The 15,704-nt window shown below is 39.9% G+C and overlaps 1 protein-coding gene across 1 annotated transcript; it reads left to right on the top strand.

Annotated features, from left to right (window-relative positions):
- The first annotated feature begins 222 nt into the window (after positions 1-222).
- On the top strand, positions 223-9,863 carry LOC133014498 (galanin receptor type 1-like). The gene is made up of 3 exons (XM_061081764.1): positions 223-885; positions 994-1,059; positions 9,543-9,863. The coding sequence occupies exons 1-3, from the start codon at positions 223-225 to the stop codon at positions 9,861-9,863; spliced, it is 1,050 nt and encodes a 349-aa protein (XP_060937747.1).
- The last annotated feature ends 5,841 nt before the right edge of the window (positions 9,864-15,704 follow it).

The raw sequence follows: 15,704 nt of genomic DNA on the forward strand, positions 1-15,704 counted from the left end.
ATAGCTTTAGGAGATTTGGGAACTGGTGTGAGGAGAAAGGAGTAGGACTATTTCTTCTCGAGAGCTTTAGATAAAGACAACATGTGCAGGGGCGCGGCTGGAGGCGCACCGGACCAGAGACACCTGCTCTGAAAAGTGCGTGCCATGAAGCAGCCTTTGCGCACAGACCTTCCATAGGTCAACCTGCTATCGTTGAAATTTCATCCAAAAACAAGGGCAACAATGAACCTGTCCGATTCTGTTTGGCTCGAGGACGAGCCGTGGAACCTCAGCACGCCGGAGGAGGACGATGACAAACTTTTATTCGGCATCGGCACGGACAATTTCATCACGCTGCTGGTGTTCGGGCTCATCTTTACGCTCGGCGTGCTGGGCAACTCCATGGTGATCACCGTGCTGGCGCGCAGCAAGCCGGGGAAACCGCGGAGCACCACCAACATCTTCATCCTCAACCTGAGCATCGCGGACCTCTCCTACCTGCTCTTCTGCATCCCCTTCCAGTCCACCATCTACATGATGCCGACCTGGGTCCTGGGCGCGTTCATCTGCAAGTTCATCCACTATTTCTTCACCGTGTCCATGCTGGTGAGCATCTTCACGCTGTCTGCCATGTCCGTGGACCGGTACGTTGCCATCGTGCACTCCAGAAAGTCCTCCTCCATTCGGGTGGCGAGGCACGCGTTGATCGGGGTGGTGGTGATTTGGATACTCTCCCTGGCCATGGCAGCGCCCGTCATGTACTACCAGAACATTTTCCCCAGGGACAATCACACCTTCTGCTGGGAAGAGTGGCCGGGTCTCAACCAGAGGAAAGTCTACGTGGTGTGCACGTTCGTGATTGGTTATGTGTTGCCTCTGCTGCTGATTTCCTTCTGTTATGCAAAGGTAAGAACATCTCATCACACTGGGTCACGGGTCTTTTTCCCATTGTGGAAAAGATTGAACTATCAAAAATAAATATCTTATATCTTTCCTTTATTTTCCAACTTACAGGTTTTAAATCATTTGCACAAAAAACTAAGGAACATGTCCAAAAAGTCAGAGGCATCAAAGAAAAAGGTATGTATTGTTCCAGTCTTTTGGGGAAGGGGTGTATTCTTACTGTCATCAGTTACAAACACTGAATCAATACTAAATAACAGATGAGAAGGCGATGGTGGTGACTTGCTTTCTGCTGAATTACATCATATGACTTTGAAATTTGAAGTTCGTAGTCTGAGCAAGAAATAAATCCAGTAAAAAAATATTTAAATCACTGAAAATGTCCCCATTAAGAAGCTAAAAATTGAGTTTATCTGCCATGGTGATACTGAAATTTGCACTGATTGTCAGCCTTTATGTAAATCTTAAGAAAGGGCACTCGTAAGTCATATCTTCAATCATATACACTTTATCTCTCCAGATCACTGCATTTCATGGCTCACAAAGCATATGACATGGTTGGATTCACAGCAGAGGTCAGTTTTATTGACCGTTAGAAAGATATATATAACGCTAAACCATGATAATAACTAGGATTTCAGTTTCATCTAATTCAGCAGGCATCTGAAATAAAACACTATTTCCTGACTCGTGGTTCCAAATCTAGTCATACTTAATATAACCTACCAATTAACTACCACACTCAAGTGATTCTCTATGATTTGGTCTTCATTATTCTTGGAGGAGGTAATTTAGCCTTGCAGAGAGCCAGTTATCTGCTGTCGCCTGCTTAATTACGGATATGTCTGTCTGTCCATCCATTGTTCTTCACGGCTGGTCAGTTTATCAGCTCTGTGCTATGGAGCCAGGAGTTAATAGTCTGGGTCAGCCGGGAGGGGAAGGGTTGATGAGAATAAAAATATGCTTTGGTGTACACATACATCCAACGATTTATGGCACGGGATGGAAACAGACCGTGGAAGGAGATGTCATGAAGCTCTCACACTCTGATGATTTACTGTGCAGAGCAGTGATGGAGAACTCACAGAGGGGACGTGAGACTGACAGCTCGGTGAGAAACTGTCGGCAAACACCTCATTAAACCCTGCATGACTGTAATACATGTTATAGATGTCATCAGGGTGGCAACTGTTTACCTAGTGTCGACTGTGGCTGGGGGGGGAAGAGCAGTCCTCCAACCCCAGCCCATGCCGAAGTGTCCTTGAGCAAGAAGCTGAATCCCTCATAGATGGTGAATGCACTAATTGGAAGTCGCTTTGGATAAAAGCATCAGCTAAATTACATGTAATATAATGTAGTGTAATGTAATTTGTCACAGCAGATGAGATATTTTGTTGGCACAAGTTAAATTTAAATAAGGAATCAGCTACTTAAACACCGAGAAACATTTTACATTAAATGAGGCAACAGTCATTTAGTATTTTTTAATAAAAACCCAGGTGTGCTGTTGTGCCCAAATTGGTGTTTTCCTGGCAGGATATCTAATTCATCTCATGCATGTGTAGAAAAGGGTTTGATCATAAAAAGATCATTGCAGTCAACAGTGACTTATATAATCCATAGGTCGTGGAATAATGAATGTGCCATGAGAAGCAAATAGATGATTTTAGCTTAGCACAAAGTCCTTAAAATGTTGGAAGGGAAATTCAGCATTATATAAGAAAACTACCCCATTTTCACTTCCTTACATGGTGTGAAATCAATAAAGTGGTGCTAACGGGCAAAACACATTTTTGAGAGGAGACAAAACTTGTCACCTGTCAAACTGGAGGTCCAACAATTACACAACTCACCCGCTGCTCTCTCCTCAGGCTAACTGAGAGGCCGTACACATAATCTGGCTGCTGCAGTGTGTATGTGTCCTGTGCTCAAAACAGCACAACACAATTGTCTTGCTGGCCCATTATATGTTTAGAACAGGCACTGCTCTAGTATTGTACAAAAACTAGGGGTTATGGCTATTTTCACACTATATCATCAGAATGGAAAGAACAGAAGAATACACCGTTATTCTGACTCTATCACATTCACCATTTTCATTTGCCTAAATGTATGTAATATGACCCTAATTATGAGAGAGTCCCTTTTTCCCACAAATCTGCTGTTGAGAAATTAGTTTTTGAAACACTCATCCTTCTGTTTGGAAAGTTTCCCTGAAGGTATATTAATCCAAGGAGAGAAGAGTCACCTCTGCTAAAGCCTTTTTCTCTTTTCCCATGGAAGTGGTCAAAATCATTGCACAGACAGAATCTTTCTTTTTGATCTCATCATCCCTGACAGCTGTAATTCTTGGCTGCTTGGTAGAGGTTCATTTCTGCAGCAAGGCTCTCCGGGGATGCTATAAACATTTTTTTCAATCTAGCCATCTATTTTCTTTGACTTAATGTACTGTATGTGAAGTCAGGTCATGGCGGCAGAAGGCTAAGCCTGCGTTGTTCCCAGGCCAATCTGAAATCTCGCCTAGGGCTCCAACATTTCCAGGGCCGTCCCTGCTATGGACAATGTTTATTTAGTCTCTCCTTGTATCCATGATATCCTTTCTGTCAATTCCCAAAGCTTATGACCATAGTAAAATCGTCAGCTAAATGTAATGTAATGCAATGTATTCGAGATTAAAGTCATAATATAGACAAACTGGTGGATTGAAAGCTCTGTCCTTAAGCTCCTTATCCACCTTACTGCGGACACCGCACCAGTCTTCACAAATATCTTTCCTTCATGGCAGCATAACATCACAAGAGCTTTGAGACCCTCAGGCAGATTAATGAAACACTTGATTTGCTCATATAAACAAGCTTGAAAACACTTGTTAGCACAGTCACATTCAAGCAATAGAAGACTTGAAACACTCTCTAGATTCAAAGTAGTACCTGATGTTGACAACAAGACAACCCTATTCAATTGTAATTTATAGAAAAAAGTTGTATATTCAGGTCAATATGATACTTTTGCAAATATGCATTCAGTTGCAGAGATTATTCATGTTTTTGTTTACAGCACACGTGACGTCTTAACAAAGCCTCTCAAATCTAGTTGTCTTTGCAAGTTAAAATCGTTGTTGGTCTCTTCTACATAATCAGACATCTTATTCCTTTGCAAATATTTTGTTTTTTTGTTTTTTTACACCCACTCCATGCGGTGAATTCTCCGGATAAACTCCTTGTCTATTTTCCCATGAAGTCACTTAGAGATTATCTGGAGTTTTTCTAGAAGTGGCAGTAAACGTCCACATAATTTCTGCAGCAAGTGACTCAGGAGTTCTGTGCATGTCTAAAAGCAGCTGAAGAGATTTGAGGTGAATATTTCATCCAAATTGTTTGCTAGTTATTCTGGTCAGGATGATATAGTATACATCAAATGCAGCATAAGTGCAGGACTAGTTCTTGTGTCCATCGTACTATTGACTTAATTGTCTTTATTTATCTGCAAGGTATAAGCATTTCTTCTAAATGTATTACTTTATACATCAATTAAAAGATCTCAAAAGGACAACAATGATTTCACTACCTTTCAGCATCATGAGGTCAGTCATGTTTGCAAGCGAATGAGACAAATAAGCACAACGAGGTGTTTCATCAATAGTTTGTATGGTAACGTGCAGCTGTAGTGCTGTGGTGCAGCTCAGATCAAATCAGGCCTGTGAAACAAAATGTGAGTGACAGCTGGAAAGAGGAAGGTTATTCCCACTGTGGTTGTCAAATACATGCCAGAGTGGGAGTCACACCGCCTCCAGGGTCAAATGAGACACTCCTATGAGGCCAAATGTCCAAAGAAAAATCGTAAATCTTCTTTAAGTATTTTCGTCTTTGTGCAAAAATGTGAAAAATCTGTTTTTCCAATAAAACTCTTAACCCCTCTGGTTTTATGTTGTGTTGAGATAAACAAAATCTCAAAATCACTTGGCAAACTGTTATGTTTTTAATGGATTCACAGTGCTGAACCAGAGGTTAGAAAGCCAGTAATTAGCATTGTAGCCCGAGGAGAGTTCTCTCAATGGTATGAGTCAGGAATTCGACAAAGAGCAATAGCAGTGGGTAATTATAAAAAATAATATTTGGCCAAGTCGTCTTCAGATTGAAATTAAGACACCTAAATGATCAGAAACCAAACTGCTGACAGTGTGGCATTATTATTATTTCAGTGTCACTATTGTAAAACATGTCACTATTCAAACTTAATCAATTGACAGTGTCCCTCAACATCAGCCAGTAATTAAGTGTCTTCCTGAGAGATTTGAATAAACATTATAAAACGTTATGAATAGTTCATTCTTTCAATCTAATTTATTTTGCAGTATATTTTGTTCGTAGCTTATCCTCGGCTTTTAGCTTCACAAATGCAAAACACACCCATACAATGGTATAACTGCAGACCAGCAGGTCGGTTGTTTTTCTCTAAGTAAATACAAAATAATAATACAAAATAAATAAAGAGTGCTTCTTGAAGTGATACATGAGAAAAATGCCATGTTTCAGTCATGATTTCTCTTCATGGTCTTTCACATTTCAATATTAAATTGTTGCCTTTAAACATCTCATTGCACTCGACTGGAGAATTACTGCCACCAACTGTTGATCGTGATTCACTAAACTCACAATATTACACAAGAGCAGTAGCTGGAAAGGCATTATAATAAGTGTTTAAAAGGAATTCAAATGTTGTTTTTTTTCTACTAAGGAAAGAAGTCCAACTTTGAATTTCATTTCTTCAGTACAGTATATTCACATTAACAAATGTCCACACTGTAAAAATGTAAAATAAGATATAGCCTATTGTCAATAAATGAAAACTTTTTAGAGACCATCCAGCTGTCTGTGACAAGTGAGACAATGTGGCTGCAGAGACGGGGTTGAAAGGCACATATTTTTCTTTTTATTATTATTTCATCAGTTACTTCTTCCTGTGGTGTTGCTGCTGTTTCCCTAAGCCTAACTGATGGCTCTCAGGGGGTTGAGGTGAAAATATGAATGTTTTATGGAGGCTGGCCAAACAAAGCAAGGCTGTTAACATACAGCTACGTGAAAAACTGTGGGAAACCTGTCCCTAGTTCCTGTGTGTGTGCGTGTATGTGTGTCTGTGTGTGTGTGTGTGTGTGAGTGTGTTTGTTTGTGTGTGTGTGTGTGTGTGTGTTTGTTTTTGTGTGTGTGTGTGCATTCTTCTGCATAGGGTTGGGCTGATATTTCAGGCCAATATTGACATTTAATTTCAAATTGGACACGGCCCACTTGGTGATGTTTATGTCTGATTTGATCGATGATGTGTAGTTTCATTTCACATTCGTTGTATAAAAGATCAATACTGCACTCAACAATACAGCGTTTGATCAGACTGTATAAACATTTGCACTGACATGTTATTATTAATTCTCTTCTCATCAGTGAACAGGCTACAACTCTACAGTTAGTTCATATACTTTGATTTGAGCCCAAAAGTTAACTCTCTGTGTTTCTGAAAAGAAATCTAATTGGAAAAAAATCCAACACAACCCTAGTAACCTGTTTGTCCTTTTGCAGTATTGACTTTCTTTGGTGCTGATGCTATTTAAATCTGAGTTAATTGGTTTTATTTTCTTGCTTTTTGGCATTTGGCAGAGTGCAATAAATTGTACACACTTCACTAACAAATGCAAACTTCTTAGCAAACAGCTCCCTAGCTACACATCAAGCAGACAACCAGCAACATTGGCATTCATTTGTTGAGTCAGTTGACAGTAAAGTTTGCTAAACAGGTTTATAGAGATGTGGCTAAGAGCAGAGCTTGGTATTAATTACATTGACATTTGATCAGCTGTTAAGATGGAAGTATGATAAGTGCAGGTTTAATCATGGGACAATAAAACAGCAGGATTTAAACCACATCAAATGTTCCTATGTTCACCAACCAAAGCTGTTTGTATCAGTCTGAAACTTTTGACCTGATATTCCTCTGACGTGTTTTTGTACCTTTCAGGACAAAGCCTGCATGAGTCAAATGTCAGTATGTAAGCCGGCAATTACCTCCTCCAAGGAGTTTGTGTTTTCATCTGCTATGGTGGTTTGTTTGTTAGCAGGATTACCAAAACTATAGTGGATGGATGTCTTAAGAATCTTAGTAGATGGATGCAGTATGTGTCAGAGAACATCTCATTACTTTTTGGTGCAGATCCAGACCAGGGGGTAGATCTAGGAACAACATTTTTCTTTATATATATATCAAATAATAAAAAATATCAGACACATTTAGGGGAGTGATATTTATGAGTGTGCATAATTTGGTCCAGATCCAAACAAAAACCTGGATCTAATGAATTTAAATGTGGTTTTAAACACGGACTTTTTGATGTTTAGCTTGGTGGAGGTATGCAAGTGCCATTCCAGTTTTTTATTATAAATGCATTAACAATGTCTCATGCTTTGTTTCTGTCTTTCTTCTAGTTGCCTCTTTGCACTCGTTGACTGTTGTCAGGTTTCTCTATATTCATGTTAGATGATGGGAGCTAATTACTTCTGGAAAAAATGGACTTACTATCAAGAAAGGCAGTGGAGCGCCCAGAAGATCAGGCAGCATATAATTAGTTTTTTTTTCTTTTTAATGATCACACTTTGGAGCTGTAGCCTTTGGCTTACCTGATGTAGTCTTGGCCAAAGGAATAGAGTAATAACCACCACTTTCCTTTCTGACACTGCATAAAATTGGTTTGCCATAATTGTCACATTGAGTTTTCAAATTTTCCTGAAATAGATCTGAACATTAACTTATTTTTGGAAACTTTAGAGGGGGAATGTGTGAATAAGTATGATTCTGTTAAAGTATATAGTGAGCTGAAGGTATTTACAACTACATAGCTGGGTGTAACTCACCAGATAGTTTGTCCTTGGATATACCTGTAGATAAAGCAGCATCAATGGCTTAATCATTCGTAAATCCATTAGCATGCGTGTGCTTAGGTGTGCTAACATGTGACCTTGTTTATGTTTATAGCCTCAGAACTGAATGATATTAGTACTGACACGTGCACTGAAACCTCAGTCTTGCCATTGTTCTTGTTCAGACAGCATGATGTCCTCTGTTTACATTGCCACCATTGTTAAACACATACATCTTCCAGACCCAACAACAGGCTTCAATACAGAGTCTTTGGGAGCCTGACGTGATCCGCGAGTAAATAGATAATAAGCATGAATGCTTGCTCTGATATAAGGCTCATCTTAACATTTACAGGATTTCAGCTGGAACTGCTGAGCAACATGGCGATGAGATAATGTGATTTCAGTGGTGCCGGTCAGTTTAATGGGATTCAATCACAGATTTTATGACGCCCAGAATAAGTAGGGAATTGCATGCAAATTGGTCTACTGTCCAGATTCTGTGGGTTCCAGCAGGAAGTGCAGTACCACTAATATGCATGTCATCGTTTTAAAGCTGCACTAGTTAATATCTACTCTATAGAAGTCAGTTTATAGTTATGTTTCCAAATGCAACACATAGCTGTTTTCAGTTGGATAAAAACACAAACACTCAAACAGCAGATAGACAAATTCTCTGTTTTAGAGTGTGGAGTCCAAAACCGAGCTAAAAGAAGAGTGTATTTGCACCAGATTGACTCCATATGAATGTTAATGTTGCTCTGTGTCTGTAGCATGTGTTAATCAGCCCATAATAATATGATGACATGATAAAACTTTTTGCCCTGAGTTTATCACAAAACAAATCGACTCTTGCACCATTTGTGGGACCCTGAAAAATATCAGTGTAACATAGTGTTGATGATGCACAACGATTATCACATTAACAAAACTCCCAAGTGCAGCTTAAACCTTAACTTATCTCTTAAGGCCGGAGCATGCTTCTGCGTTGTCAGGGGCCCGCAAGCACGCAGTTGTAACGCAGGACTCGTTCTCATTCATGGTTTTCCAACCGTTGCGCGTGTTGCCATGCAATTCCCCGCCAGAAAACAGGCGGAGTAATGTTTTTTGTCGAAGTCGGCTCTTCTTCGTGTGTGGCACGAAGAAGAGCGATTTATTTACATCGCCACGGCGGCTCCACAGAGCCTTTTTCTGGCGGAAAAATCCGCCAGTCAGTGACGGGTTATACTAGTGGTCATAGTTTCGGATTTCTTCTGCCAAGTGCTCTTCTATTTGGTCTATATTCGTTCTTCTAAATCTTCCGTGGTTTCCCGGCATGAACCGGAAATGCGACTCCGGAAATGATGTAGTTAACAGACAAATAACAGCCCTTGCGGGCGGGTGACGCTAGCGGGGCTTTGCCGTCTAGTTAGAAAAATTGGCCGACGCACGTAAGGACGTAAGAAGGGCTACGTTAGCACGTAGGGGGCCCGGCAGGGCTCTTGCGCTTCCGGGCCCATGAAAACGCAGAAGCATGCTCCGGCCTTTAGCCCTTTCAGTGAAATCTGTATTAATAGAATTATTAAGTGACAGTAACAAAAAAGGATTAATTTGATTCAGTTGTAAAAGGGTACATTATTTGGATTAGGACATTATCAGGATTGATATATATCACATGCGATGGACTTTATTATTGGATTTTGACAAAATGGCAAAGACTAAACCTCCCTCTTTTCTTTCCTCTGTCCTTTCTTTTGCTTACTCATTCATCCCCAGACGGCTCAGACAGTGCTGGTGGTGGTGGTGGTGTTCTGCCTCTCTTGGCTCCCTCATCACGTCGTACACCTCTGGGTGGTGTTTGGGACCTTCCCGCTGAACCAGGCCTCCTTTGTGTTACGTGTGGCCGCCCACTGCCTGGCGTACAGCAACTCATCTGTCAACCCAGTCATCTACGCCTTCCTGTCGGAGAACTTCAGGAAGGCTTACAAGCAGGTGTTCAAATGCCAGATCGGAACCAGTGACTCCCCGCTCAACGACATTAAAGAGATCCGCAGCAAAGCGGAGACGCCGCCCTCGACTAACTGCACCAATGTTTGACTGACAAGGTGTGGAAGGTGATATGAAAACGAATTTAAGGCAATGGTCACACTGGGAATCAGCGTAAGGTAGAATTGACATGAGGATGTTTTTTCAATGTATATAGGTGTAGTTGCTTAGATAGTGGTACATCTGTACTGTTCCACATAAGCGCTGTTCATAGAACCTGAAGAGATAAAGTCACACACAACATGAATACTCACTCTTTGACCAGTCTCTGTTTCCTGCAGTTCTTCCTTGCATTAAAGCCTGTGGCGTCTGAAACTCAGGAAAATGAGGAGACAACCTGAGAAAACCCTAATGATTGCAGACAATATGTACATGACTGTTCAAAGCCAATTCAAGCCAATTACAAGCCAATTCGTCAAAAAGGCCCTATTTTGAAAAAATTCTTTCAAAGGAACATTGTTTTTACATAACTGAAATTTCTCTTCAGGAATCAATAAGGGATAAGTAATTACACCATTTAATAATCCCAGTAGGAGTCAGATGATGGGTTCACACTGTGCATTCAATGGAAAAACAGAGCTTGGTTAGCTTAAAGCTAAATAATAAAACATGAAACATTAAAATCTGTCAGTACCACAGTGACCAGTTTCTCAAAGACAGACTTCAAAGTTAGATTGGATGTATCTCATACTTCAGATAGTTGTCAGAAGGAACAAAGCTGTCAAGCCGTTGACAAGCTTATAGAACTACATTGCCATAAATGATGGGATAAATAAAGAGAATTATAACGTGACTACCTTGTAAAATGCTGAAGGATTTTTTTACCCTGTTTGTTCTAGGAAAAAAAGGGAGAGTGTATTTTACAGAGAAGATTACAATATAAGTAGAAGACAGTCTGGGCTGCTGTAACAGTCATTGTTTGTTCCTCAGTGGTTTTCTTTGGCAAACAGAAGCTACAGAAGTCTTCTCTGCAAATATATCTCCACTAGGTTCCTGTGGTCTATAAAACCTGCCCCTGTCCCCTGTTTGGAACACAACATTGTGTAAACAACCACAGATGTTGAGCTTTATTCTCTTTTTTTCTTTCAAATTCATTTTGGAATGAGTCAGTCTTTATATTTGTGAAATGTGAATGTGTGTCCATCAGACAAACACTCCAGACAATATGCCATTGAAAGTGATGCTGCACTGGCATGTTTCCTGCTGATGGTTGATCATTGCACCTTTGTTCATTGCAATATGCTGCATGCTCAAATAATTTGACAAGCCTTCTCTGGCAGATAGAGCAGCTCACCAGCGGTGTCAAGGCACATCCACCTGGCCTTCACAACCATTTTGCTCTCTTCCATGGTATAAGTGAAAATGATTTTTCCTGCCGGTTCACTTGGTTTCATGAACCAGGGAGTTTAGGCATTCAATTTATCACCTGCAGAAAATAGGGAAATTTAGGTAAATTATCTGAAAGCATCTCACAAGCTAAGCCAGCCATCTCCATTAAAGTCGTATGCCAACAACATAAAGGAGTTGTCTGCTCCCCTGCCCATTGTGCAACAACATGTAGCGCGTTCATGAATAATGTAAAATGAAATTGTTATTTAAACTGCAGAGTTAAAAAGATGAATCCACATCTTATGAGGTTTTATTTATGTATTCATTCACAATTGCTTTAAAGTAATGAAATAACTAAAGATCTTGATTTCAATAATAGCAGAGTCATTTCACGTGACTCCTACAACAAGCCTGGACCACTTAACAATAGTTTTTGTACCTGGAAGAACATTTTAAATAAGAGAAAGGTTGTGAATGCAGTAAGTTCTCCTACTCAAATTTCCCAAACATACAACAAATATGTTCATATTAATTGTTTTGAACAAGGCCCAATATCTGCTACAGACAGTATCAGCTATAACTGCCGATCATGCACAGACAGTACCTCCGAACTGTATGTAGGCTGGAACCTTATTAACGTACATCATTTGGTTTTTAATTCTACATATTTTAAATGCAGACACAATGTGTGGGTAGTTAAAGGGATGTGTTTCTTGTAGGCCTTATTGAATACTATTTTTTATTAATTTGCCCAAACACTGCCAGAGAAAGGTTGTCACCGTAGATTAAGATAAAATACCATTGCCATTAATAACACCCAGTATGAAAAAGTCTGTACTTTAATCAGCAAATGTAATGGACACTGAAGCTGATTTTTACATTTGCCTGTGTCTATATACATTTTTATGCTATTTTAACATTTTTTACATTGTGCTGTGCTGTATGACTGAGCCAGGCTGTTGGACATATGAAGCTCCATGCTTGCTCCGTGTCTGATAGCCATGTTTCTAACCATCTATGTGAAGTGCCAAGCCTCCGCACAGCAGCTTTACCTCAGTAAAACAAACCATTCAAATGAAACAACAAGAGACCTTTAACTTGGACCTACAGTATTTGTATGTGTATCTCTAACATTGTGGACTTGAAGGAATGTGTCGTATCTTGAACCTGATAAAACATCACAAAGTATACTAAGCATGGATTCTCAGCCCGAGGTTACGCATCCATGCGCCGTTGAAGGGGGGGCGACTCTGCTGCAGCATCAGTTGATGTGAGTGGGTACCGCCGACTCCATCCTTAGAGGTGGAACTCATCATAGTAATCAGAAGACTCTCATCCCCCCTGTCAGTGAGGATCTGTATAAGGATTATTCCCACAGGGCACAAGGGGGTGCAGTTGATGAATTTGCACGCCTAAGTGCCAACTGTACAGATGGGGATGTTTCTTCATGCTTGCACAGGGCTGAGGAGTTTCTAAAAAAAGGGGATGTGCATGGAAACCTAATCTAGGAGGTTGAAAGTGAAAGACACAGCTTTGTTGTTGTTGGGATTATGCCGGACATGCGTTGCTAAATAGAATTTCTCTTGCAAATGATACAGACAGGGAACGAAACATAACGTCATTCAAAGAGCACATGAACAAAAAATAACTTTTCCGGCAGAGAATGAATTGTTTTTTAAAAAGTTTACATTACAGCCCACAAAATGACAGTTTAATTATTTAGTAAATACCAATAGATAATAAATATCAATAGTCTTATGCATACAAAGGCAAATATTTAATTACAGGATAATTTGTTACCATCCTATTCCCTTTATCTTTTCTGTTCTACTTAATATGATGTGATTTTAATTGGCAGGCTGTATTTAAGTAGCCTTTAATCTGTTACCTTTCTGCAGATTTGTATCAGTTTTTATGACTGAACAGGACATTTCTCTTAACGACATTCAAGTCATTGAGTGTGTGCAGCAAACACAAACACACACTGGGTGTGGACATACAATAAAGACACTGTTTCCTGTAGGTTTTTTTCTTGTGGCATCTACATTTCATTTGACAGTTTCTATTTATTTATTCACTTAGATGATAGTGTCTGTACATATTTTGCGTGCTTTATGCGTAATATTGAAGTTGTCCTGTCATGTGCTTACTATTCTGTAATCTTTTCTGTTTTATTTCAGAAGTGAAATCAAGTGATTGAGCAGAATTATAAAAAAAAAAGATTATTTTTGTCTATTTGTGCTTGAAATGCAACAAGTGAGAAACAACTGAGGCTTTCTGAAGTTCTCCATATCTGGATGGTGTTTTGAAATAAATCCAGGCTTTGATTGTCTATATGCAGTGCAAAAACTATATGATTCTAATAAACTCTGTGGCATTTGATTGAAGACATTTTTATTTCATAAATAGCTCCTGCTTTGCATTTTCTTTTTTTCTGGAGCCGCCACCACAGGACAGAAGGTGATGGTTTTGATGACATTTATACTGTATAAAAAGTCACTTTCATGAAAAGGTAGCTGTTAGAGATTGCTGCTATTGTCATCATATGTTTTATAAATATATATTAGGGGAAAGCCTATAGCTATTAGTCTTTTCCATCTATAGTCAATAGTCTATATAACGTCTACAGTTTTTGCCATAGACAGAGTATAAAGATGGATGGGTCTGCTGTAGTGATCTGAGAATTGAGTCGCGGTAGCAAGGTTCCACTGAAACACAAGCTCTACAAATCATGAACCAGTCTCAGCTGTCAATCATGATGTTTCACCAGGTTTTTACAGCATCAACCAAGTAATTGGAACCAAACTGAGTGGGAAATGAACACTTGAACAAACATCAGTGTGATAAAAATGACCTAAAATGACATAATCAATGAGAAATTTGACAAAAATTTGTTTCGTCCAAATCCAACCCACTAACATGGAGGAGGTGGCGTTCTACACTGCAGATGCACGACCTTTAAAGGAGCTGCCATGCCATCTATCTTTATATATATTCTACGGCCTTATAAATGGAAATCTCTCAGATGTCTCACTGAGGACTTCACTTCTACAGAAGGAGCTTTTCTTCAGAGCTCTGACCTCCCTCGATGTCACAGGGAGCTGTGGCCAAAAGAAAGAAAACAGGAGTGTAGGTTCCCACACACCAGTGGAGCACTCTTCCTGGCATCATATCAACTCAGTGGTCCCTAAGAGGTCTGTGGAAACACTCTGTCTTCCCATGATGCATTGTACTGTAAATGTCGAGCAAGAAGGGGCCTCTTTCAGGGCAGAAGAATTGCCATGAATAAAATAGACAAAACATTTAGATAGTATTGGAGGAGTTGTAACTAAGGTGCACAACCGAGATGAAATCACACAAGGGACATTGTGGTTATTGTCATGAAAATCTGGTCCGGAGAAAACAACTGACAAAGGAGAATGAGAGAGGACTAGTACCTGTGTAGACTGGGCTGAAACACAGTTTACCCCTGAAACTCCAAAAGTGTTTTGTGGACTCAAACACTTCACCCACCCCTCCATCGCCATGGTGGTGAGTGTAATGAGTGAATTGTCCTTAGTAAATGAGGGTAGTTTTCATGGCCTAGACTGGGGATCACACCTGGGAGTTTTGACAAAATTGTGATATGCATGTTGGCTAAGTACATTTTTTTTATCCAACACAATGTTAACCACGGGGGTTTTAAATAGCCTGAGTGTTAAATACACAAATAACAAAAACTTACTTACATGGAAAAATGTATTAATGAGCCAGGATTTGGATTCACTTAAATAAATATGTGTTTTCTATCCAATGTTTGCAGATAACTGAGTGAAGATGGAGGTGTTAAATGGACGCCTTCTCTCTTGCCGAGCTCAGCCTGAGTCACACAGCGCCTGACTGTGGATTAACTCCCACTGTCTGTGAGTGCCTCCAGTTATTTTTTGATAGCTGCTTATATTTCAACCCCTCTTAGCCGCACACCTCAATGGGGGCAGTGTCTAGCTGGCTGCTTACCATCGAAAGTCATTATGAGCAGGAATCAGATAGACGTCAGTGATACCCCCCCCCCCCCCACAAAAAAGAGAGCAACTCTGCCACTGATAAATACTTGCAAAACAAAAATGTCAACCTGTATAAGAGTATAGATAGCTCAGTAACTTAGGATCAACATGATCTTGCATTTCATGGTTTATTCCGAAGTCGAGCTGCATTTAGATAATAAGTCATTACTGTCTTTCCATTACAAATACACTGATTTTGCTTCCATAAAAGAAATACACTGAGGAAGAACAGGGACGGATGCTTTTAAGGCTACATAATGCTTGTTTATTTTTCTTATCTGCAAAATAACCATATTGCTGCTAATCTTGCAATCATAAGAGGATAAGAGACATAAGCCCTTTCACTGCAGAGCAGCAGAAAAACACTGGACTGAAGCAGAAATCAGCATCTAGAGACAATAAGATAACTCGCCCCATCACTCGCCCATAAACAAGCCTGTTGCTCACTCTGCCCACGTACACACACTGCAGCCTCATTTTCTTCTTAATCTGGTGTTATCCGGTCGACGTTGATGGAGAG

Source organism: Limanda limanda, chromosome 11 (genome assembly GCF_963576545.1).
Source record: "Limanda limanda chromosome 11, fLimLim1.1, whole genome shotgun sequence".
Taxonomy (NCBI): Eukaryota; Metazoa; Chordata; class Actinopteri; order Pleuronectiformes; family Pleuronectidae; genus Limanda; species Limanda limanda.

Bases quoted from the DNA above. Each gene is read 5' to 3' on its own strand.
- LOC133014498 (XM_061081764.1), top strand. From the start codon at position 223: ATGAACCTGTCCGATTCTGTTTGGCTCGAGGACGAGCCGTGGAACCTC. The intron at 886-993 runs GTAAGAACATCT...TCCAACTTACAG, and splicing joins TTTCCTTCTGTTATGCAAAG to GTTTTAAATCATTTGCACAA. The intron at 1,060-9,542 runs GTATGTATTGTT...ATTCATCCCCAG, and splicing joins CAGAGGCATCAAAGAAAAAG to ACGGCTCAGACAGTGCTGGT.